We start from the raw sequence: 26556 nt of genomic DNA, 5'->3' as shown, positions 1-26556 counted from the left end.
GAAAGAACGAGAGGCCCTTCTTTTAGCTATCTTCCCTAACCACGGAGAACCATATCCCCCAGGATTCCATACACCCATACTCCATGAAACTGTTGTCAGTCGGGAGCCCTGGCTTCCAATAGTAGTAATACAACGACCCCGCGGAAGACACAACCGGAACTTATGTAGCTTCGCTCCGGAAGTAGTCTGCTTGACCCTTTCTAGGAGCCGGGGTGGGAAAAGGAAAAGGAGAGTGCCTTTTCGCCACGTGCGAAGTGCTGGTGGGCATGGCTACCTTTCTTGTGGAGGACTTGCTGGCGCGCGCCGAAGAGCGCGAGGCGGAGACCCAGCGCAGCGTGGCGGTGCATAAGGAGCTGGAGTTGGAGTTCGACGTGGGTAACTTACTGGCGGTGGATAAAAATCCGGCTCCGCGTGCCCTTGCGCGAGTCTCCTCGGAGCGCGAGGCTCTCCTGCGCGCTTTGGCCCGGGATAACACTCAGTTGCTGGTGGGCCAGCTGTGGGCGCAGCCGTCAGAGCGGGTGGAAGGGGGCGCGGGGCCAGTGGTGGCCCGCCTGCCTGAGCCCACAACGCGCTTACCCAGGGAAAAGCCGCTGCCCAAACCTCGACCGCTCACAAAATGGGAGCAGTTCGCACGCCTCAAAGGCATTCGCCCGACGCGCAAGAAGCGTGGCACGTTGGTCTGGGACGAAGCCGCCAAAGAGTGGCGGCGGCGCTGGGGTTACCGCCGAGCTGGCGAAGATCCCTCCCGCGACTGGCTCTTGGAAGTGCCGGACTCGGCCGACCCGATGCAGGACCAGTTCGCCAAGCGGCGCCAGGAGAAGCGGGAGCGGGTGGCGCGCAACGAGCTCAATCGCCTGCGGAACCTGGCGCGCGCTCACCGGGGCCGGGTGGCGGCCGACCTGCACCCGACGGGCCACCAAGACCGGGCCGAGATGGGCCGCGTCTCCGCTCTCGCCCGCGTCTCCACCGCCTCCCGCGGCCGCTTCCAGCCTCGCCTTCCCAAGGAGCCCGCCGTCGCGCAGACTAACACAGCCCGCGGAAAGAAGCGTAGCTTCCAGCCGCTGCTGGGAGACCTTGAAGGGGAGAAGAAGCGGCATCTGGAGTTAGCCCGCAGCCTGAGTAGCAAGAAGCCGCTCCTGAACCTGACCCGTGCGGTCAACAAGCAGCTCCGCGAAGAGGAAGCCGAAGCAGCCAGAGGCAAAGGCAAAAGGCGCGACCAGCGGGGCAAGAGAGGTCGACGACAGCAGCAGAGGTCCGGAAACGCCAGGAGCAAGAGAAGCGCAGGAGCTGGGCGTAGAGGGAATCAGGGGGGACCTGGAAGCATCAACAGCAAAAGGAAAAGAAAATAAACTTTCGTTGTGTGGGGTTACATTGCTATCCCAGCTAAATAGCAGTCTGAAGCAGTTTATTTTACATAAGGCTGCAACACAGTATGGATTTGCTAAGTTAAATATTATTCTAACTTAACATTGGCCTTTAACCCCAAAAGAACTTTGTGGGACTTGACTAAAGAGTGTATAAAGACATTAGCAATAAAAACAGCATGTAAAGTTACCTTTGAATGAGTCTATTCACTTGAAGAAATGTGATATTAGATGTACAATTCAGACAATGCCTTTACTATGAATTGGAATGACTTCAAAGAATAAGACTTTAAAGGAGTTGAAGTAGAAGGACTTGTTTTGTTTATAATAAAGTCCTAATATGCCTCGTTTCTTTTAAATGAGAATTGAAATGGATACCTCTCAGGAGATGAGCTGCAGTGTTATTTTTCTGTATTTCTTTTGAATGTATCTGAATTACAGTATATCAATTGTCAGCCAGGATGAAGGCAAATCTCTATAAGAATATTGTGTTTACTTCATGGTATCTGACTTTTATATGCGTTAACATCTCAACGCATACAAAATGTCAAATTTGTCTCATCAAAATACCATTTTCATCATTTTGACACTATGAATCCTGATATCAAAAAAATTGTAGATTCCGTATCGGGGTATGTGTATGGATATATGTACATGCCCACTACAGCAAGATTGAAGATATTAAAAAAAAACAATTATGGTTTTCTTATGTAAGTTGTTTTTCTGCTGCTCTTAAGAACAGGGAGTCATAAAATCTTAAATTTAATCATCACCATGGTAACTTCTTCCCAACAAGCCCAACTTTATTAAAAACATGTATATGCTTTATATGTTAAAAATCCTAAAGTGATTTACAGGAATATAAAATCCATTAAAAACAAATGTTAGATGGAGTCAATAGTTGGGAAAGGTGAGCATAATTTTTTATATGTTTTTAAAAGATGGACTAAATGTATAATAGGGCCTAGTATATCACAGAAAGCAGCAACAGAAGGCCCGTCTCTATATTACCATAATCTACAATTAACATTAGATTTGGCTAATTTTATTTTAAAACAAATTAGATATAGGTGTGTGTGGTAAGAAATTCTATTCAATGCTCTAGCCCAGCTCCCAAACCTTTGCAGTTTTGCAGACTGGGGGGGAGGGAAGAAGAGGGAGGGAGGAGAGAGGATAGTTCCATGCAAGTGGCAAGCAAGCATGGGTGCGTGCATTTCCATTTATGTGAGTGGTCAACAAGCACACCTGCAGTTCATGCACTACTTGCACAAGTGGGAATTCAAGTGAAACATGGGTAACAAATACAGATATTTAAACTATTCATACCCACTTTTATACTTTGAAATAAAATATTCTTTGAATGAGTTTTAAAAACCACATCTTGCAAATTAATCTTGAGGTTTTTGGTGACCAGAGCCTAAGGATTCTTTTTTTAAAAAATTAAATCTACAAAGTGATCAATACTAGTTGTACCACTTCATTGATATTAATATTGATTTATGTTTCTCATTAAACATGAATCTAAAATTGGTTGTGTATTTAAATACCAGTATTTAAAAAAATGACAGATTGTCTCTGTGAACATAAAAATATGCTACTTTATATAAAACTTTCCTTGGAGGGTGGGATATAATTTTATTAGAATAATACATTGTATGAAAAAGTGTTGGTTGTATAGAATTAAGAATGGTGTATGCTATTTTTTAAGAAATCTAGATTTTTTTTAATCCCACCTTTTTTATATATGTTACTGTCAATGTGTGAAATTAGGCATTGTATAGAATGTCTAGGAAATTTATAGAATGCTAAAAATAGGACATCAAAATATGAAAGCCTTAATATTTTATACATTTTCTAAGGCATTCTATGCAATACCAAAAGCCAAAGCAGCAAAATATAGAATACTCCTGCTAAAATGCCATTCTAGCCTTCCTTGTTGCAACAAGTATTGGTCTTTTTCTCTGTTTTTTTTTTCCAGTAAGAAAGTCCTGTACTTTATTTTGCGTTTCTTTTTTCATTTTCATATATGTCTTTTCAATAAAGGGTTAGGATTACCTAACCCTAATCCTTTTCATGACTCTGCCTAAATAGTTCTTGCCAATATGCATGATGCCTAGGTATTATATACAATGCCTAGGGAAGGTGTATAGCAGTGGGTCTCAACCTGGGGGTCCACAATGTCATCATGGGGATCTGCGAAGGCTTGAAGAACTGTCATGATTTAAATCTTGAGTTAAGTCTTGGGGGTCTGCGGCCATGGTCCATGGCCACAAAAGGTATTCAAAAGGTGTCTGGTGAAGAAAAGGTCGAGAGCCTAAAAAGTTATGCATTCTATAGATTTCCTAGGCATTCTATAAAATGTCAGCTTTCCACACATTGCAAATAATTTATATACAGTAACTCAAGACAGCAAACATACCTGTAAAATTAAGGGTTACCAATAGCTTTTCTCATTTCTGTATATATAAGAAAATTGGTGTTTATAAAACTAACCTTCATGTCCATTATTTTATTTATATTCTACCTTTATACCCAAAGAGTATATGCACAATATATTTAAGTACAGTAAATAACTTCAACTCAAAAGTGCTTACTATTACTGTAGAGATGCTAAAAACACTACAAATCCCAAATAAGGGGCTAGACAATTAGCAGTCCAATTTTCTGGCCCTACAATATCCCCACATGTGAATCAACCCCTTCTATGTATAGGCACAATTTTTTTTTTGCATGAGCTAAGAAGCAGCCTATACCTCCAAAGAACACAAGATTTTGTTAACAGCATTCATAATACCAATGCTTAACCATGGTTTATGCAATCCAATTTTGCTGGGGTTACGCAGCACAATGAACCATAAGCTAAGCCATCAGCTGAGATAAGAAAATAGTTTACATATGGCTGGCTAGTTTGTGGTTTAATATGTGTCGTGGTACTGTAATACACTCAGTGTCAGTTAAGATATTAAAGCGGACCCAGCACCTGTGGGAAAACGCTAGATGAAAAGGGTTAGATATTCACCAACTCGGTCTAAAGTTTTAGCGTCCAACAGTCTGAAAAAGATGAACGCATCGCTTATACTGTTCCGGACCTCGGTCCCAAACCCATTCCGCTTCTCAGCCCACCATAGGAACAGCCATTTCTTCCTTTCTCTTTACTCAATTTGTCCTAACTTCGCTTTCCCGTCGTCCCTTGCTATCCCAAGCATTGCTGCAGAAGTCATGGCAGGAGGAGGACGCGAGAAGGTGGCTCGTTTGCTGAAACAGCTGCACCTGGCAGCGTGAGTGTTTGTGCCTTAGTTTCTTGCTTCTTATGGGAGCGTCTGGCAAAAGCAGCGTGGTTTACTTTCCACGAAATTTGAATCAGACTTGGAAGCTTCGTTTGGGAGCGTCTGGCAAAAGCAGATTGGTTTACTTTGCAAGAAATTTTGAATCAGGCTTGGAAGCTTCGTTTCTTTACGGCGTTAAGAAAAACAAAACCGCAGCAAACCTTCCTTGTAAGAAAAGACTTGAGAATGCTACAGGTCCTAAAGCCAAGTTCGGGGATAATTATCTTTGGAAGCTGATACCTTAATTTACTCATTTCCATCTAGCGTCCTGCTAAGAGAGAGACAGGCAGAATGCTAGTCTCTGTTTCAGAAAGTTATTTGATCAAGCACAGAAATGGACTTTGGTTTATATGTAACAATTATCTTTGAAGTAAATACAAAAAAAAAGAGAAAAGAAAAAAAAAGAAATGGACTTCGGTGCATAGTGAAACTGAGCAGCAACACATAGAAAAGCTGTAATTTACAAATGGAAACAAAACTTATTTAAAATTATTCATGTACTGAATGTGTAGCTACCCTCTGCAGCATATGCACTCTGGATAGAATTGCAATATTTTTTTGGGGGGGGGGGATGCAATATTGAAATATAAAATATAGTAATTAAAATGCCATACTAACATTTTTTCACTGAAGAAAAATGAAACCAATTAGTAATTGCTCAGCATCAAGATATTTTCCTATGTAATTTTTCCTTTTTAAAAATATAAATAAAACTCATGTAAATATCTCTATTGGAGGAGAGCAATGCATTTTTAATAACTGAATGATATTACTTCAAAAATGTGCAGGTGTAAATGGACTAGAGAAAGGTGGAAAGTGTTGACATGAGAGACAGTCATATTTATTGAATCCTGTTTTTTTTAGGTTGATACAAAGTAATTGACTATGAATTAATGTTTGTTGTATAAAATGTTTACATTGCCTCAGTTTTAAAAGATTCTAGGTAGTGCACAGGTCCAGGAGCAACAAGCCTATGCAAAATAATAAACACGTAAGAATTCAGTAATTGAATAAGTAGCTTTAAATTATATGCACCACCTTGTAAATAAGATCCGTAGGAGCCAATGAAACTGTTCTACAAACATGGTTAGGAGGGCTAGGCTACTCTTAGCCTTAGAATGGTGTGCTCAGAAAGGTTCTTTAAAGTCTTAATAACCTGTTAATCCTATGACTAATTTAGAAAATAAAAGGTAAAATATAGCAAAGATAAACTGCCATTAATAGATGTAATAAATAACTGGGGATAAAATCTTACATTGCAAATGAATTTAAATTACCTCACTTTAAGCCCTGTTTAAATTTACATTCAGATTAGATTGTGATATTATACAATCATTGACATTTCAATAAAAAGTAATTGCCACTAGGTGGCAGGATGTGCTTGTGAATTAAAGCTATCAATTATTTCTATATACAAAGTTGATATTTCCTTTCAATACTTCGTTACAGTAATCATTTTCCTTTTTTCTTTTCAATAGATGCATGTGTCCAGCTCATTCTCACACTTACAGTCAAGGTGAACTGTTGTTTTGTGTGTGTATCTGTGTCAGTACATTAATTATTCCCTGTTCCAAGGTCTACAAATATTAAATGACTATTATGTACAGTAATTATTTTACCAAGTAAACCAGGTCAGTATATTTTTCAAGAGTTAAAATCTAAGGATTGATTGACAGCACATTGTCAGCAAATTGTCATGCTGTGTCTGGTGCTGTATTAGAACCTTTACATTTGGGGATAATGCTTGTCCAGGAAGGCCTGGCCTTATTGGGAGAAAGTGCTTTTCGTTCCACATGGTCAGTTACCTAGATGAATTGCACAGTGTCTAAGAGTTTAGAGGAGGTGCAGGTTGAAATCTTAGAATATATGCTTCTTTGAGTCAAAACTGAAGAAACAAACCCTCCTGATTGGACATTCATACAATGAAATATATGTAGGATGTACTGTTTCCTCAAATGCTGTTATTTTTTAATTATATATTAAAATACTATGTTTTTATACATAATAACGTTATGCATAATAATTATACAGGTAGTCTTCATTTAATGACCACAATTGGGACTGACAATTCAATCCCTAAGTGATGTTGTTAAGTGAAACATGTTATTGTGCCGGACTTACAATAGTGAATCAACCACAGCTGTTAAGTGAAATATCATGTTACTATGACTTGTGGTCTTACTGCCAGCTTCTCCACTGACTTTGCTTGTTGAAAGTCAGCTGTGAAGCTCACAAATGCTGATCACCTGACCGGGGGCAGGGGACACTGTGATTGTCATAAATGTGTGCCAGTTGCAAAGCACCTGAATTGCAATCATGTAACAGTGGGGATACTGCAATGGTAACAAGTTTGAGCACCAGTCATAAAGTTACTTTTTCAGTATCATCATAATTTTAAACAGTTACTACATAAGTAGGACAGTCATTAACCAAGGATTACCTGTATTTTTCACTATCAGCTTAGCTTAAATATCAGAAGAAATTGCTGACTAGAATAGGGAATTAAAGAAAAAAATCAGAGTTACAGAACAAAGCAAAAAAAAAAAACCCCAACCCAATTACTCCATTGCAAAGTTCCACATTCTAAAGTTTTGTTAAGAGTCATCTCTAATGGTTTAACTCTGTAATCCATCTAGAACATTTTGCTTCTTGGGCAGGTTAGAAGTATGAGGGAAGGCAGGCTTAATTTTATCCTTTGATTGCAGCTGAATTGCTAATTCATCAACTCTATGATTCTAGGAAAATAAACTCTGGACATCCTGAGAAAAAATATAGACTCACTTATTACATTTGTGGGGGAGAGGGAGGGTAGCAATTTGGCTGTGTTCTTACCATGTTCATCTTTGAATCGGTGAATAGTTGAGGAGCACCCAATCCTATGGCAGTGGTGGATGTTAGAAAATGTGGGATCAATCAGTATATAAATGAGATCATTCAGATCCACATATAAGCTGCCTAGAGGGAAGAGCAACACATATATATTACAATAATTCTTGTTTGATTCATGTATTGTTGAATTAAATAATTTGTTTAATTGCGAAATTTCTATACAGCTTCCACTTAAAACGAAGCAGGTTACAATTAAAACAATCAGTTCAAACAATATGAGTAGTTGAAGCTGGTCATTTACAAAGCAAAACTTGCTGTTTATTTATTTTGTTTTTATTTATTTGATTATTTCCTGCCTTTATTATTATTTATAAATAACAAGGTGATGAACATGCTTCATATACCTTCCTCCTCCTATTTTCCACACAACAACCCTGTGAGGTGGGCTGGGCTGAGAGAGTATGGGTATATTATTTTGCTTTTGCTCTTCCTGCCACTTTGCATAATTTAATGAAAAGGCATTCTATACAAATTTCAAAAAATAAATATTAAACCAGAGTAATAAATGAGATGATAAAAGAGTGCTTTATTGCAACTCCTCTTCAGAAACATTTTATGTTTCAAAAATACACATGTTCCAAAGAGAACAATATATATAATTTTTCAAGACCAATAAAGTCTTTAACAAAAGCTTAGCTCTACCAGATAATATAATAGCAGGATTTCTATTGTATCATACAAAGAAAATAGTGGAAGTGGCTTGGACATGTTGTTGGGATGTCAAATTAATCATAGAAACTATTGCAGACTCAGACATTAGAGTAAGCCAACCGTGAGCAGAACTGATGAGAAAGAGCATAACAAGCAACCCAAAGACAACAGGCATAAGTGCAGATAGAGAAAACAGAAATGTTTCTATATTAATTATTGGGGTCATCCCTTCACTGTACCCCAAGGCTTATTAATAGGCTTATTATCATGGCTCAACTGCTTGGCCATAAATTCAGAAACTAAATATTGAATGCAGTTTCCAGATAGAAATGGTTTGACTGGGCAAGGGAACCAATGTCTCACTTTTTGTATAGGAGATGGTGGATGGATGGGTGGATTTCTTACTTTGTGTGCTGCATTCTGGAAAAAAATAGGCCAGATTGGCTCTAGACTTAGCTAGAAAGCAAAATTATTATAAAGGTGGTTAGTATAAAGGTGAGTACTATTTCTATCAATGGGTCTACTCTAAATATAGCTAGATCCAGAAATAATGACATATTTGGAAGTGCAAATATGGAAGAGGAGAGAAAAACTAATCCATTATTGGAAACATAGTATACTCCAGTAGAGTGTTAAGCCAATATTAAGCCTGCTTAATATTGACATATAGTTTAGAGGCAGGGGGATTTGTGTATGATGTTCTATTAGTGCCCCCCAATACACATTTAGAATGGCCAAGCTAAGCTAATACCATGGACATTAATGTGCCTGCTCACACTTCTTTTGTGCCTTCCAGGTTCCCTGACTTAGCTGATCTTTGTGAATATTCTTTTAAAATTAAATTAAATTAAATGGGAAGATGGCAGACTACAAAGTGTCAGTCTTAGGCCCAGAGGTGTTATTAAAATTAAAAATAGTACCTAAAAAGTTGAATCCCTTGGAGTATTAGAATATCAGAAAATAAATTGAAAAAGGTAGTAGAGAGTCATCATGCCAATGGTGGAAATGCCTTTATGATGGCTGTTATATGTCTTTTCAGTTTCCATGACAGGGATGGTATTTTATAGATTTGCCTCCATCTCAGGTGAAATTCTTAAAACATTATAGAACCCCAAATGCAATACCTATTCCAGTAGATTTTCTGTGATTTTCCATAAACTAAACAGCAAGCTAACTCCATTGTTTTCATTCCAGGTACTAAAGACATTGCTTTGGGGAAAACAGACTATGCCTTTGAGGTAAAGACAGTAAACAAACTGCTACTTGTTGAAAGGAACACTTCCATTTTAAAAAGTAACTTTTGTGTGTATACTTTCATAAACTATTTTTACTGAAATATATTTTTCTTGACTTTTCCAGATGGCTGTTTCCAATATCCGATATGGAGAGGGAGTTACTAAAGAAGTGGGAATGGTATAGTATAGTCTCTAATATTTCAAGAAAGCGGTTACTTAATTCTTTTTAGAAAAGGAGGAAGAATTTCACATGCATTATATCTATATCACATAAAACAGAACTCTAAAATATCTTTTTGGCTAGGTCAGCTAAGGATTGCAAGATTTGAAATCGAATACATATGGAGATACTCTGGAAAAAGTTCCTTTGGGTTTTTGCAACATTGTAGTCAAGGAATTAATTATTATATTCAGATAAATCAGTTTCTATACTAAGGGTGATCTCAGTTTTCTGAGTACTAATCCTGCATTGCATAGCTAAAATAACTAAATGTATGGACAAAAGAAAACTGTCCATAAGCTGTAAAACTACTATAAGTATCGTGGTTCCTCAAAAGTAAGGGCTACCCCTAGCTTGATTTTTGGGAGTGGGCCTAATATAAGCCCTACCCTAAAAAGCCCTAGTTTTGGGGCGAGACACACACTTAAAAATCAAGCTAGGGCAGAGGTAGGGGTGTGGTTCTGCCCCGCGCATCCCGCACCCACTTACCTTGCACCTCTTCACCAGTTCACTTCTTCTGAGGCTTCTTCTGTAGCCGGGCCTACTTTCAAAGTCACAGACCTTTCCAGAAGGCGTGTGCAGCCAAAACCGAGTTATGGATTTAAATCCATAGCTCAGTTCTGCAAGACCCCTGCAGCCAAGGACCAAGCTATGGATTGAATCCATAGCTCGGTACTCAACTGCATAGACTTTCCGGAAAGAAGAAGTGGACCTGCTGGAGCTCCCAAAAATAAGACCCAGTACCTCTTTTGGAGGCAAAAAAAAAAAATAAGACCTGGTCTTATTTTGGGGAAAACACAGTACTCAATAGATACTAAATATTATGAGGAAATAAAGTTGAAAAGGGGGGGGGGAATGGTGAAAATTAAGTATTTGTAATCTAAGCAATAGTTTTCAATTTTGAACTATTTTGATTTAGATCCAGTTTCTCAACCCAGCTGATAAAGACTAGATTTTTCAGTAACACAGCTTCCTCAACTGGTGCCCTCCAAGATGCATTGGGACTATATTCCCAAGAATTCCCAACCAATATAGGAAATTTCTGAGGTTGTAATCCCAGCAAAACTGGAAGGCATCCAATTGGAAAAGACGATACAATAGATATATTTTAAGACTATATTAATCTGTTAATTAATCTTCTCATTTTAGAAATCCATATAAAGATCAAAGTTAGTGAGAGATAATTTGAGAGTCCTACAATGAGCAGCCAACTACCAATTTGTATATTTAGCATTTTATGATGAAAGGCCATTTTCAGATTTGTCTCTCCCCCCCTTCACTGTATTTGTTTTAACTACATTTTCATTTACTATAGGATTTGCAGAATTGGGGTGCCAAAAAAGTTTGTGTAATGACAGATAAGAATCTTTGTCAGCTTCCTCCCATGAGAGCAGTGTTGGATTCTCTGACAGTCAATGGTATAAGCTTCCAAATCTATGATAATGTAAGAGTGGAGCCCACAGACCAAAGGTATTTATTCTTTCCTATGTTTGTGCAGCCTACAGGAATAATTAGGCAGAGATGGAGAAGCTGTGCACTCTAGATATTACTATGACTCCTAGCCTAGGGGGGAGGGGTTAAACACATTATGATACTTTATAAATTGTGAGTTGAATAAGTGTAAAATATGTTTTTTCATTTCAAGTTTCCTAGATGCCATTGAGTTTGCCAAAAGGGGGGAGTTTGATTCCTATGTTGCCGTAGGCGGGGGTTCAGTCATAGATACTTGTAAAGCTGCTAATCTCTATGCATCAAGTCCAAAATCAGATTTCTTAGATTACGTCAATGCTCCTATTGGAAAAAGCAAGCCTGTTACAGTCCACCTCAAACCTCTGATAGCAGGTAAGGAAAACCTCTGGATTGGGGGGTTGATTGTAAAACAATAGAGCTTGTGTGATAGGTTTAAGTTCTCATATCATTACTTGAATTGGTTTTGTAAACTGGATCTGATTCTCTGAGTTATTTGGGGAAATCACACCAAGGAAATACTCACATAGCTAGAGAACCTTTCTAAGGATAACAGATACTTTTCATTATAATAGGCTACTCTGCTCTAGGGTTTACTCTCACTCTCCCCTAGTTTTCACTTTTTTTCCCCATAATGATTCTACATAATGGTATTATATTGCTCCTAAGGCAGATGCTGGGATATAATATAACAACTGACAACCTTTTATAGGCTGTTTGATAATTCACCATGAATTGGTTGGTTTTACTGATGAGTAAATAACTTTTAATCATATATGTGCTATTGAATTCTAGATGTAGCTGCTACAGCTTTTGGGGTAATATAGTCATAAACCAAAAGTACCTGAGGGAAGCACACTCCCCACCTCTGATGTACGTTATTGTGTGTGTAATGATGTGCAGCTGAATGAACTATTAAATTTAATTTGCTCTTTTTCAAAGTTCCTACAACAGCTGGAACTGGAAGTGAAACCACTGGAGTTGCTATTTTTGATTTCAAAGAACTGAAAGTAAAAACTGGTAAGGGTTGTACATATGCATATATTTTTATTTTATAATACCTCTTGGCTTTCTTTAAAAAAATTCTGAAATTTTATTTAAATCTCAGTAATATTCTTAATTACTTGAAAGTGTCAAATACTTTGCATAGTCTAAATCATTTTAACCATTATTGCAAAGTCTATTTAGAAAGCTCTCATTTCTAGGTATACATATATATATTTCTATATTTAGGCATTGCATCTAGATCCATTAAGCCTTCTTTGGGTATTATTGACCCATTACACACTCTCCATATGCCAGAGCGGGTGGCAGCTAATAGTGGGTTTGATGTGCTTTGGTAAGTATATTTTATACAACCTTTTAATTATATATTACATAACTTCACAATTTAGGACCATATTGTGATGAAACTATATGTGGGAATGACCTTGGGAGACATGAGCAAAATATATAGCCTAGGAAATGGTCTGATAAGAGGCAACTCAGGTAGGGGGAAAGCATGGGAAGCATTTTAGAAGAGAAGCAAAACAGAGTTTCAGTGAAACAGGTTGGCTGACCCTTGGGTATAGTTTGTACATCCAGCAGGTTGTGGTGTTGAGGCTCTCAAATGGAATCATGAAGTGTATTGCTTTTGCCTTACATACAAGCAAAATAATCATATTTAATTGGGAATGAGGTCTAGTTTTTGCCTCATTAACTACAGTTCCAGCTCTAATTCTCTGTTTTTCCATGCATATAGACAGAAGTCTCTCTGAGGACAAAAAGGTGGAATAAGTAGTCTGTTTGACCCCATCAGAACAAGACCTAGTTATCTTTTATTGAATTATACTGTACTTCAATGTCTTTTGTTTAAATTGACCTTAATGAGTTATGAGGGAATATTTTTGTCCTGAAGAGTCATAAAAGAAGCATTAGGAAAACATCCATTCTCTCCTAACCAAATCCTCTATGTGGTTTATTGGTAGCTCAGTACGATGTATGACTTCTGTGGTATTTGGGGAAAAGTTGCACTAAGTCTAAGTATGAAGATAGGTTACCATTTTACCATTTGAAAAAGGTCAGGAACAGTCACTGATCCTCTGCTTTCCCAATAATATTGATTTGCAAATCCTTATAGAAGACAATACATACATTCAAGTGTATTATGTATTTCTCCCCACTTCCCCATTCAACCTGCCAGCCATGCTCTTGAATCCTACACTGCTCTTCCCTACAACCAGCGCAGCCCTTGTCCTTCAAACCCAGTGAACCGGCCAGCTTATCAAGGAAGCAACCCCATCAGTGATGTCTGGGCTGTGCATGCATTACGGATTGTTTCTAAATACTTAAAGAGGTACAGATCTTCGAATGACCTTTTATCCTTGTATGGATTCTTAAGTCCTATAATATTCTTCACCAGTAGTAAATAATGACAAAGAGAATTAATAATAAGCAGGCTACTTCCTGAAATAAGTTTATAAAGAACAAATAAAACAGTTTGCAGTAATATGGTGCTGTCTGGATATGTTAGATTACAAATCCCATTGTTCCCAGCCAGATTTTTGAGGATTGTGCAGTGCATCAAATTACTGAAAGACTGGCTGTTACAAAGCCTAACTAAGCAAATCTGACATATCACAAAAGTTGGATACTCACAGTCCTCCTTACTAAGCAAGAACACAAAACGTTCATGATACTAACTCAGAACAAATGCAATGCATCACACTCTTGATCAAGATAGTTTGAGTTTCTTCTCCAACATGTACATTTTGAATATTGATAGTGATAGTTGTAACATCCTTTCTTCAGGGAACAAGGAATGTAAATAACCTTCCTTTCCACTCATCAAGGATTCCACAAAACGTTCTATCAATATATGTAGGTAGATGAAGAAGCACCCTCAGTTCACTGGATCTTTTATCCATTTTCTGATAAAATGAGTGCCCAGGAAGCTATTTCTATAGATCAAATAAGTTGTTTGGATAGTCTGTTGCTGTCCATTCCTACTTGCAGAGCATTTCCCATCAGAAGCTATGGTACCTAACAATGCTACAACCATCACTTATCCTCATTTCTATATAGCAAAGCTAGTGATGGAGTTTATTATCTATGAAAAAATGAAGAGGAATAACTTGTTAATACTACAAGAACTCTTCTACATATGAATATATCTGCTTCCTTGAATAAAATATTGTTATTATGGGCAGAGCCATAAAGAATCCAGAAGATAAAGAAGCAAGATTTAACATGCATCTGGCAAGTGCTTTCGCTGGCATGGGGTTTGGAAATGCTGGTGTACATCTTTGGTAAGTTAAGCACATCATTTTTATTTGCACTAACATAAATGCTTGGGAAAAAATCGAAAGGCTTCAAAATAAACAACATAGGGAAATTCATTTGGGTTTTGATTATATCACCATTATTAAAAGTCCCTTTGCACAACTGAAATGAAAACAAACTTTGGCTGAGAAGACTGGGAGGTGAGGCACTCACAGATATTTTTTCTGTACCTTTTTCTGGACAATTACCTTATTATTAACTTTTATCTGTCCAAATTGTTTACAGGATTTCTTTATTCCATAATTTGGTACTAATTAAGGTTCTTTGTTCTCTCCAGCCATGGCATGTCTTATCCAATTTCCGGTTTGGTGAAGAATTATAAAGCAAAGGATTATAATGTGGATCATTCTTTGGTGGTAACAATTCAATATACCCATTAGTCCTTTGTCTATAATGATATAAATTTATTACTATCATTTTTCAGTGAATTCTGTTGATATTATAAGTAATATAAGTTGCCTAAATAAAATGTGCTGTGCTTTCCTTTCCTTCAGCCACATGGTCTTTCAGTCATCCTCACCTCTCCAGCAGTGTTTACCTTCACAGCACCAATGTGTCCAGAGCGCCACTTGGAGGCTGCCCAAATCATGGGTATGAGTCTGTTGATAAAAGTCATAATTTAAAAAAAAAATCTGTCAGAAAAGATGGAGACAATGTTTGCCCTTCCTGGCAATTTGACTTTGGAAATTACCTAAGAAATGAAAAATGCTGTTCTCATTTAATCTGAGGAGGATACCGGAACAGATATAAGGAAGGGCATTAATATTGCTCCTGGTAACAGAAATTAGCCTGATCAATGCTGATGTTATGTAAAGACATTCAATTTATTTTGATTGCAATGCCTTAAGAATGCCTGAAGAGGATGGCTGGGTCAGATCAATGGCTCATTTCATCCAGCCTAGAAAATCAGGTACCTATATTCCAGAAGAACACAAGTAAGATAGGAAGAGAATAGCCCACTTCCCTTGTGCTCCTTAATGTTCCCCAAGCTTTTAAAATATGTTGTCTGTATAATTCTATGTTGCATGTTACATTGCAGTGTTAATAGCTCAACCTCTATGGGTATGTCTAATTCACTTTTAAAATTCAACTTCGTGTTGGCCATACATTTCCTGATAGCGTTGAACTTTATAATTTAATTGTATGCTACTCTTTCAGAAAGTTTAGTGTGAGTAAAGGACAGGAGACACAAGCTTCCATCTTGCTTTGTATCAGCACTGAGCTTGACTTAGCTTGCCTTGGTAAAGAAAAATAAGACATGAAAGAATATAGGTCAAAGAGGCAAGGGGAAAAGATATTAATTTGAGAATGTTGACAGGAGTTAGATTTAAATTTAAATTAAATTAGTTAGAATTAAATTCTCTAAAGTTACAGAACAAAACCACAATGGAATGCTGAATGTGGCCTTCTTCTAAACAAGACTTCAGCAGCCATCCCTGCTCACCTGTCTGGCTGCCATTACCTCCAGCTAGCGTACCTGATTCAGAATGAAAATTCTAAATATCTGGAAATTTTAACTTAGGTTGGGCAGCTTCCAAATAATAGATCTTATTAAATGCAAAAATAGCAAAGAAACTATTTTTCACGGCAGCTAAGTTGATCTCTCATTTTGTTCCCCACTTTAGCTCAGACTATATTTTTAACCACTTTAATTGAGAAATGATTTCATGAACTTTAAGTTGGTATTGTTCTTAGAGAAATAACTTAGTGTGTAGAGATATATGTCGATGAGGTTTCAATGTTATGATAAGTTACAACACTATTTCTTTACAGACTTGATATTTCTTTTTTATTTTAGGAGCTAACATCAGTAATGCCAAGATGAAGGATGCTGGGCTTATTTTGGCAGACATTCTCCGGGAATTTTTATTTGATCTCAGTGTTGATGATGGCTTAGCTGCCCTGGGTTATTCAAAAATGGATATTCCTGCTTTAGTCAAAGGCACTCTGCCTCAGGTAGAACAGATTGCAAGATCTGTTTCTTTGAAAATAACCACCAGATCTTAATTGGTCATATTTACATGCTGGCTCTAGGAATATTTTTTGTTTCTTCTAGTAGCAGTTTATAAACAACGTTATTATAGGGCTTTTTTTTGCATAGATGTTCTCTCTCAATAAGAGAGTAAAAAGAAAAAAAGTAAACATTTGCTTATCCAGGGACATTTAATGATAATCTTATTTTCAGAAAATGGCTGTCTTATTGCAACATTTGATAACAAACAACTGTGTATATATATATGTATATGAGTTAAATGAAGTTATGAGGAAAAATACATGAAGCTATTACTGATTCTTTCAGGGTCACAAATGGGAAATCTATAGGCCATCATTGTTGATCACTAGCAGTGTATCTTGGGATATTGAGTGCTATAAGTCACCAACATCTGAAGGGCCTCAAATTCCTTAAACCTATTAGCTTCAGTATGAGGTTTTTGTTATTTTTGCTGTGTTCATTACATCCAGTTCTGACAATCAGATTGATCATTAAATTTTGTTAGTATGAGGCAAAGTTTTCCTTAGGAGACACGTAAGATATTTTCCTTAGGACACCTGATATATTTTTCTATGTCACATATATTTTATGTCATAACTTACTTTTGAAACTTTCCAGAGTCTCAGAACAATTCACAACACAGTCCATATTTCCAATGAACATTCATAGCTGTTACATAGCTCTTTAGATCCAATGTAGGTGGTTGTTTGTTCAGCACATGGCTAAAAAAGAACAGTAATGTAACTGCTGAACTGTAGACATCCATCAGAATCTAATATTCAAAAAGAGCATTCTATACATATATTTATATGTTTAGTAACAGCAACAAGCATTATGAGAAATTGAATGAAACAATGCCCCAAATCATCATCTCCTCTCCAATAGTCTTTTTTTCTCCATCTTTTGCATTATCTGCCATGATGTCATAATGGGCTTGCTAACAGCACAGAATCCTGGTTTCTCTATTTACTCGAAAGTAAACTCCACTTAATTAAAAAGGTCTTTATTATAAAAGAAATAAGATTGTAGCCTTAGTACTGAAATACCAATATCATGTATTATAAAATTACTGAATGTATATTAGTAGGATTACTGCCCGAGGCAGATTGTCTAATGAAGTTTTCATTGTGCCAGATCTTATCTGTGATGTGTATTCTACCTAGCCATTGATTTTGCCTAGAACTTTACAGAATGTAAAGTTGTCTTTACAGAATGTCTTTTTCTTCTTATAGGAAAGAGTGACTAAATTATCCCCTCGCCCTCAAACAGAAGAAGAGCTGTCAGCCCTGTTTGAAGCATCTATGAAATTATATTAATTTGTTTCTGTTTTGCTTTTTGTTTTTTTAACTTTAAGCAGTGTTTTCTCATTTCAAGGGGCTGGATCACAACTCAAAATATTATATGGAGGTTATATGTTAATGTTATTACTTATTAAGAGCTGTCACATTCATGATTATTTTTACACATGATTGTAATTGGAGATATTCACTAGTGATCACTGGAACTAATTATTGATAGTTTTATCTAATGAGAACAATACAGTAAATAATTTTCTAGTTTGCCATTTCATTATCTCTACACCAACTGGGTCAAGCAGGGATACAAGAATAAAACTTTTATAAGTTCAAAATAGCCTGTTGTGTATTTTATTTTATTATTATTATTGGTTGTTGCATATAGCAGTTTGTCTTCATAATTCCCATTTAAACAAAGATGCTTTGTAGTTTTTATAATTGACTTGAATTCTTGGCTCTTTAATATTGCACCTTATTGATTGTGTAACTAGGACTGTTTTATAGTAGTATATTAAAAATGAGTCTGAAGATCCTCTGATATTTATGGCTTGAAAAAGAAGGCAACAGAAGAGGAAATTGTAGACAGTCCTTTTTTCCATTAAGACTACCATATCTGATCTCCAAGCATTAGACGACCAGTGGATTAGAGCAAAGAGATTGAGGATTGAAGAAACTCTTTAATTCCTTGATGTCCTCTAGTGATTGTCTGGATTTTGTCTGGATAAATCCAGATGCAATCCATTTTTTTCAACCAAGATCCAATCCAGTTTCTACCCTAGGGTAATAAAATACTACATAAGATGTGTGGTAATATGTCAATTCTTTTTTTTCCTCTCCCTTTTCCTCTTTCGTCCCTTTACTCCTGAAGACTATCTGGGTAAGTCCCTGCAGTTTTCTTGGCAAGATTTCAGAAGTGGATATTTAGGCATTATGGATTTTTTCACTGAATAGGCTGACCAACCTTGCAAAACCACAGTAACCAAAGCTCTTTGGGGGAAAAACATGCCTGTTATATTGTTTGATGGGACTTGGCATATATATTGTGATCTTCACTTTTATGGAAATGTGTTACTACAGATATACACATACACACCCTATCTATAATCTATAACAGGATATAGTCTCTTCATGTACTATATTGCATACTATCAAACTAAAATTAACTGACTATAATCTTTGCATAATTGATAATGGGTGCAGCTTACATGAACTAGGTCAGTGGTTCCAAACCTTTTCTATACCCCGCAGCCCTAGAACACTTCTAATATATTCTCGCACCCCTTATAAAAGTTTGAAATAACGGCAACAAATTATGCGTATACACTATTATTTTGAAAACCCAAGTTTTTGTACACCCTGGAATATTGTCTCATACCCCCCAGGGGTTGCGAGCACCCCTGTTGGGAACCCCTGAACTAGGTAATGTTCCAAAAGCTGCAGTCGCCAATTCCAGCTCTTTGATAAAAGTATTTGTTGCAGATATAGTTTTTATAAAGAAACCAATTAAAATATCCCTCTTAGCAGATGGAATACAGATGGGGATCTATAGCCCTCTGGATCCTGGATTTCATCTTATTAGGCCAAGGCTGGGCAGGGAGCACTTCACAAAATGTTGACCATATCTGACCTTGAAAAGCCATCAGGAAGGTAAACCAAAATTGAGCATCCTCATGATCAACATGTTTTATCATAAAAAGTAAAATGCAAAACAAAATGGAACAAAACAAAAGCATACATTCAACCCCAACAACAAAAAAAGAACAAATAGTGTACAAAAAAAGAGGAAAAAGTGATGTCATTCTTGTGGCAAAAGCTTTTATTCTTAAGCAGAGTATTTTGTTCTTAAATTTGCAGGGAATTAGAAAATTTATTAAACCAAACATTTATCAAGATAAAATCTGGAATTTGCCAGTAGAAAACCCTCTGGAGTATAATAGCTTAATTACAGTCCAAAAACTAACTTTCATTTCAAGGAATGTGGAGGCCTTACATGAAACATTTTCTTTACTGAATATTTGAAAATGGCAGTTGGGGAAAACAGATGAAATCCATTGTAGCTTTCCATTCTTGTATGTGCTTCAAAGTAGATCTTTATTATTTTGATTTACTTTTCAGCACTCAAAACAACTATCATCTTCCCTCCTCTCCTCACTGATGATTAGAAAGTCATCTTTTTTAGTTTGGGGTAATAGATTTCTTTTGATTGTTTGACACAAGAACAATGAAGGATTAACAATTCCATATGTGGCCACGAAATTCCCCATCTGTTTAGTGTGTTTGTGTTCAACAAGGACAGATGAACAAGCCAGCTGAGTCTGATGTTAATGACATCATGAAAAAAAGAACATGTGGCATCATAAATCAAAAACTAATTGAACTGCTCCCTGAATATTTTAAATATTTCAATAGGCTCTAGAACAATAACTTTCTTTTCATTCCAGTTTGGTGCCATAGGATTTGGTGCCATAGGACAGCTTCAGGTTGCTCAAAGGAAAGTCAAGTAGTCCAAATGTTATATTTTGTTCTTTTTTTTTAAGCCACAACTATTCAGGTATTAAAAGCAAGACCTCTAGTCTTTGGCTAGGCTAATTCACAGAATGTTGATCTCCCATTTCTAGGGCACTTAAGTTATAATTCTATAATGTCAGTACTTCTGACCTAAAACTCCAAAATCCTTTCAATGTACATTCACAGAATATCAAAGGAAAAGCTTCCTAAAGTTTTTATATCTATCATCTATCACTGACAGCTAAAATAACCATGCTATTAGTAATTAAAGGGATCACAATAATACAATAACTAAAATATTTATTTATTGATTTTATTAAAAAAAATAAAAGCAATAATGCAGATGTAAAATAATAAAACATCCACAATAGCCATAAACAGCATTTATCGATTTGTATCAGGAACAGGAACATTTTTAAGTAACAAGAACAAAAGCTGAAAAAAATCAAAAGCCCTCTTCAACAGCTCATTCTTTGTCTTCAGGGGGAAGGGGACAGTCTGCTGTCACAAAAGAAACTATTCCACAATGCTCAAGTCATTACTGAGGAAATATTATCTCCTGGCTTCAACTCCCTTGACAGCATGGAAGTACATGATAACTAAGAACCTTTTTCTCAATTCCCATGAGGATGGATCAGTTCTGATTGGAGACAAGAGTCTGGAAAATACCTTGTTTTAAGCCATTTAGCACTCCATAGGTCAAAACCAGCACAGAGCGGAGGTGTAGTGACAAGGCCATGATTTACTATTAAGAGATAGGACTACATCTGAACCAATAGTTGACTCTTCAGAGCAGTTTCACACGGACGCTAAATAAGAGAATTGAGTGGCCACCTGGTAGATCTATCCTCCTTTACAACTGAAATTGTTCAGTAGGAAAGGAATGGAACCACTGCAACATAGTGCCCCAGTCCCCAATTCTTGCATGTGATTAATAAGGATAACCAAATTGATGATGTCACATGACATTAAAAGATCCAAAAGGATTAAGGGGAAAACACTACCTCCATCTGTGTAAGTCTTGACAAAGATAATCCACTAGTATGACAATGCAATTGGCCTCAATCCTGACTATAAAAAAATGTAAGTAATCCTTTATTATAAAGTTGCTTCTCCAAAAAGGCAAATAAATGCTGGACATTCCCAATATACTCTGCACTACAGTATTTTATACAGTATTTTATACTATCACTTTGCTGAACACTTAATTCCCACAGCAGTCTCATTTCTCATCTTTCCTATTATCTTCTCCTATTGGTTTGTTATGATTTTTCAATTGTTGTTTTTAACTTATGATTAATGATTGTAACTATGATTATGATCTATGACCTGTTACTTGATTCTATTCTATTCTGTTCTCTTCTATTCTATTCGATGAAAATGTAACACATGTATCATATTTGCATTAAATATAACTTTATTAAGTATATTTGCATTATGTGCCTCTTTTAAAAAGTGAAATCTTCTCAATTTAAATAAAAATTGGAGGAAACACTAGAAAAACTCAGAATACTGCAGATTTGAATGCTTTGTAGCAAAGAGAAAGAATTCTCTGAAGTCCAAGGCTGCTTGTCACAAGTTCTTCCTTTAAAAGTCCAACCCAGGTGGTATCTTCTTTCATTCTTGTTATGACAAAAGAGATGACTTAAAAACTATTCTCTGCACTGAGCTGTTGAGGCTATATTGTGCAGTGAACTTTCAATGTAAGGTCTGAATACTCTATAAATAGTGCAACACTGTATTTATGAGGGTGCACAGATATGTGCTATGTATATTTGTTCAATTTAAGTTTTTTTTTTATTTTCTAGTTAGGGAAAATATTATCCCTAACTATCATACTAAACTCTTCTTTTTTGGTATAAATATACTTTCCTACCATTAACTAAGTAGAATTTTTGCATCTCAATGCTCTTAAGTTATTCAGCTCAGCAGATATTGTTCATTAGATCTGTAAATGTTATTGGAAGATTTAACACATCTATTTTTCCAGTTATTGCATTTGCTGACCCTTTTTGAGGTGACCCATTAATTGCTGTGGGGAAAATAGCTCACAAGAATATCTTCATGGCCACTATAATACTTCCAGGAATCTGACAACTAGTCACTTACATCCATTTGAATGTGGACTCTGATTTGACAAATCTAGTTGAGTAAGGCATGATCTTATTTTGTTACCTGGGAAATGTTTCATTTTGTAACACCTGAGGAAATGAATGGCTACTTGGGACTTGTTAATTGGCCATCTGTCCTGTTCATCCATGTCCCTCCTGTTTATATAAGGCCTGCCAAGATATGACATCTGGATACATCCATGAAATAATGAATTCATGTTTGGAAGATGGTTCTGCCTGCATTGATGGTGGTGCCCCTCTCCTCAATAAGCCATCACTAGACCTAATAGTTCTGGAAATTTCTACCCAGTTTCCACCCCCTTTCTTTCAAAAAAGCTAGGTGTTCTCTCAACAATTAATTTTGACCTGCATTTCTCTTCTGCACCCCACCCTCAGCCCAGTATGACTTCAACAATTTGGGACCATATTTTTTACCTTTGGCAAAGACAAATGCAAAATAGGACTTATTGTAAGCAGTCCAGCCTATTGTTCATCGCCATCTCATCATCTTCACCAACCATTACACTTACCAATTGTTTGGCTTTCCTCTTGTTCTGCACATATTCAAATAACACCATTTGTTATTTTGGGCATTCATTGCAAGCTGCACATCATTCTGAGCTATAGTTTTCATGACCTCATTCTTAAAAGATTTAAGCCAGTGATGGCGAACCTTTTAGAGACCGAGTGCCCAAACTGCAACCCAAAACCCACTTATGCATCGTCGGGTGCCGGGTGGGTGTGGCCCATTGGGTGGGTGTGGCCCATTGGGTGGGCGTGGCTGCGGTGGTAACAGCAGACTAGGTGGGACTAAAAAGTTCAATCAATCAATTCCAACTTTGCAAGATCTTTTTTTTTTGCCGCGAGAAGTTGAAATTGACTGATTGAACCTTTTTTTTTTGCACACGGCGGCGGAGGCCTAAAGCGAAAAGGTTTTATAAAACCCAGCTGAAGGCCTACGACTGGGGCGACGGCACGCGTGCCCACAGAGAGGGCTCTGAGTGCCGCCTCTGGCACCCGTGCCATAGGTTCGCCACCACTGATTTAAGCTATACTCTGTGCTTTTGTCATCCCACCTATCTCTTCTCCCATTCTCACCCCAAGGTTCAAACATCTCCAACTGTTATCTTTTCAATAAGCCTTGAAAACCTGGCTTTTTCTCCACATTCTGAATGAACAGGATGGCTCATATATTTGTGGTGTGTTTGTTTCCCTCTCCCCATATTGTATTTTATTTATTCATGTAACATTTTGTTTTTAATTTGTGCACATGACATAGTTGCTGTGAATTGGGTGATCTTATACATTAACTAAAGCAAACAAACAACAGGCAAATACAGTCATTCATTTAGTCACAGTTTGAAGTTACAATGGCATTGGAAAAATTGACTTATGACCATTTTTCATACTTAACTGTTGATCAGCCACATCAAAATCTGGACGCTTGGCTACTGGTTCATATTTATGACATTTGTAGTATCCCAGGGTCAAGTGATAACCTTTAAGTGAAGCTGATTCACTAACAATCATATTACTAACAACTGCAGTAATTCACTTAACTGTGTCAAGAAAGATCGTAAAATGGGTCAACGCTCATTTAACAACTTTCTTGCTTAGCAACAAAATTTTGGGTTCAGGTTTGGTCCTAAGTTGAGGACCACCTATACTGTTTTCTTCAACACATTGGTTGAGACCTCTGGATATTGCAGGCCAAACCAATTAGGGGTGTGAGGTTCAGGAAGGCTGATCTAAAACCCTTCCTAGTATGCAAAAATCACTCTTTCTGGATTAGTATGAAAATTTATAAGGGAAAATGTTTTCTAAAAATAATTATTTGGAAAGCAGCAAAGCTATCAAGATCTTTCCAATTCTTTTTTTAGTTCAACTTTGTATAATGCATATACTCAGAAGCTTTTCAAGGCTTCTGGTGAAATGGCATCTGGTGAAACTCAATCACTGCATAAGCGATTCCCTCCCCTAAAAATACAAAAGATTTTTTTTTCAGGCCAACAATTATGCAGTAGCAATAATCCCAGAAAGCGTGCCAGATGACCTGCTTGTTGCACTTATAATGACATGCCATCTGGTGTCTAGAACAAAAGATGCCTGGCCATTTGCCAAAGAGGACTCCTCAAAGATGTTGAGTCAATCTATTCTGTTGTGGCAAGCTTTGTGGAGTTCTACTCTCCCACAACTGAATGCACTGCATTCACTTAGAAATGTCTGTTGACTGTTATTTATAAGTAAAGCCTACTCAATTGTAGAGATTTTCTGTTATGAATCAGACATAGATGAGACACTGGGGGACTGGAAATTTTGAGTTAATCTGTGTTAACTTCAGCATAATGGTTATCATTCCAAATAGTCCTGTGACATGGTTATCAATAGGTATAAGGGCCTAAAGATTCAATGAAATATTCTGTCTTCTATCCATATAGCTTGCTACAAACATTTTCAAAATTCATTAAGACACAAAGTACTGCATCTTACTGAATGTAATATATATTATTTCAAAAATAATAGCTGCACCACAGCTATTATTTTGGAATCAGTCTGTTTTCTAAATCATCTTATTACAAATGCCAAATATGTCCCTCCATGTAAAATATAGTTAAAAGACAGTGTGGTGCAGTTGTAATTAGGATTCTGATCTCCATTTATGAACAATGCACACTGATTATTCTCCATCAGACCAACTTGAATCCCATATTGAGCTCCTCAGAGGAAAGCAATGGTATCATGTAGGAAGGCAATCTTTTACTTTTTTCTACATATTAAGGAACAATCACCTCCCAATTATTAACTTACAGGAATTTGTAGAACCATCTTACTCCATGGTGGGGGTGAGGGGGCTTTTGTGGGAAATAATAAAAGGGGCGTTGTCTTACCTGAACGCCTTTTCTCAGCACGGAGATGGAGGATCCACCCGTGGGTTGAGACTGTATTCCTGCCCAATCAGATCAAGTCAGCCAAAGTTGTCACGCCCTGTCCCTGGACCTATGCCCAGTCTTGACGCGAGCGTAGACCTTGACTGATCGATGATGTACTGGCTCATAAACTAAATACCTAAAAGGCTGAATAACATCCTATAAAGAGGGAGGGAGGTGGATCCTCCATCTCCGTGCTGAGAAAAGGCGTTCAGGTAAGACAACGCCCCTTCTCCAGCACTGGAGATGGAGGATCCACCCGTGGGACATACCAAAGCCTACTGTCCCTGAGGGTGGGAAGCAGACCGGTCCGGTGTGACACTTTGGCATACTACTTGCTGGAGGACCCTCCTACCAAATGAGACCCCCGCCGAGACAAATTTATCGACCTTGTAGTGCCGAATAAAAGGAGACGGAGTGGACCATGTGGTCGCTCTACAAACCTCCTCAATGGTCGCTTGAGTGTTCCAAGCCGCAGATGTGGAAGCGCTGTGACCCCTCGTGGAACTGGCAATGACTCCGCTCGATATGCCTCGGTGATGCACGCCCTAATCCACCTGCCAATCGTGGAAGAGGAAACCTTCCTACCCTTGGAAGAGGGGTGAAAGGAGACAAACAGAGCTTCTGATGTGCGGAAATCCGCTGTCCGTGCAATATAGTAACGGAGCGCCCCGCGGACATCTAAACAATGCCATTGCCGTTCCAGGGTACGCGATGGTTTAGGGCAAAAGTCAGGTAGAATAACCTCTTGGCTCCTGTGAAAGAGGGAATTCACCTTTGGGACAAAGGTAGGGTCCAGACGGAGTACCACACGGTCCGGGTGGAAAATGCACAAATCCTTACGGACCGACAGAGCCGCCAGCTCTGATATACGTCGAGCCGACGTGATGGCCACTAAAAAGGCTACCTTATGAGACAGGTGACTCATATCGCTCGTCGCTAATGGTTCGGTGGCCTGATGTTAGCTGCCCCCTTAAGAAAAAAACGTAGCAGTGTGTGGTGAGCTAACGACCCTCCGTGCTCCCAGGCGAGAACAGTAGAGAGCGCAGCTAGTTGCCTACGCAAGGTATTAGGGGCCAAACCTTTGTCCAAGCCGTCCGACAGATATTCCAAAATAATAGGAATATTGAGTCGTGAGAGAGCCAACTTATGTTTGTCGCACCAAGCACAAAAGTTTTTCCACGTTGCCTCATAGATGCGATTCGTGGATGGGCGACGGGATGCCTGTATAACCTCAATGACTCTTAAA

At 37.7% G+C, this 26556-nt stretch overlaps 2 protein-coding genes across 2 annotated transcripts; both read left to right on the top strand.

Moving 5' to 3' along the window:
* The first annotated feature begins 266 nt into the window (after nt 1–266).
* Nucleotides 267–2067, top strand: RRS1 (ribosome biogenesis regulator 1 homolog). Its single transcript, XM_015824408.1, has one exon. The coding sequence runs from the start codon at nt 267–269 to the stop codon at nt 1347–1349; it is 1083 nt and encodes a 360-aa protein (XP_015679894.1). The 3' UTR covers nt 1350–2067.
* Nucleotides 2068–4598: 2531 nt separating this feature from the next.
* Nucleotides 4599–18081, top strand: ADHFE1 (alcohol dehydrogenase iron containing 1). Its single transcript, XM_015824407.2, has 14 exons — nt 4599–4642; nt 6169–6206; nt 9425–9468; nt 9590–9643; nt 11001–11155; nt 11331–11527; nt 12095–12172; nt 12386–12491; nt 13335–13487; nt 14341–14439; nt 14751–14829; nt 14968–15064; nt 16272–16429; nt 17699–18081. The coding sequence occupies exons 2-14, from the start codon at nt 6173–6175 to the stop codon at nt 17780–17782; spliced, it is 1338 nt and encodes a 445-aa protein (XP_015679893.2). The 5' UTR covers nt 4599–4642; nt 6169–6172; the 3' UTR covers nt 17783–18081.
* The last annotated feature ends 8475 nt before the right edge of the window (nt 18082–26556 follow it).

Source organism: Protobothrops mucrosquamatus, unplaced genomic scaffold (genome assembly GCF_001527695.2).
Source record: "Protobothrops mucrosquamatus isolate PMUCROS unplaced genomic scaffold, P.Mucros_1.0 scaffold2223, whole genome shotgun sequence".
NCBI lineage: Eukaryota > Metazoa > Chordata > Lepidosauria > Squamata > Viperidae > Protobothrops > Protobothrops mucrosquamatus.
Note: the sequence above shows the minus strand (reverse complement) of the source record. Positions and strands in the feature narration are given on the sequence as shown.

Bases quoted from the DNA above. Each gene is read 5' to 3' on its own strand.
- RRS1 (XM_015824408.1), top strand. From the start codon at position 267: ATGGCTACCTTTCTTGTGGAGGACTTGCTGGCGCGCGCCGAAGAGCGC.
- ADHFE1 (XM_015824407.2), top strand. From the start codon at position 6,173: ATGTGTCCAGCTCATTCTCACACTTACAGTCAAG. The intron at 14,440-14,750 runs GTAAGTTAAGCA...TGTTCTCTCCAG, and splicing joins AATGCTGGTGTACATCTTTG to CCATGGCATGTCTTATCCAA. The intron at 16,430-17,698 runs GTAGAACAGATT...TTCTTCTTATAG, and splicing joins TCAAAGGCACTCTGCCTCAG to GAAAGAGTGACTAAATTATC.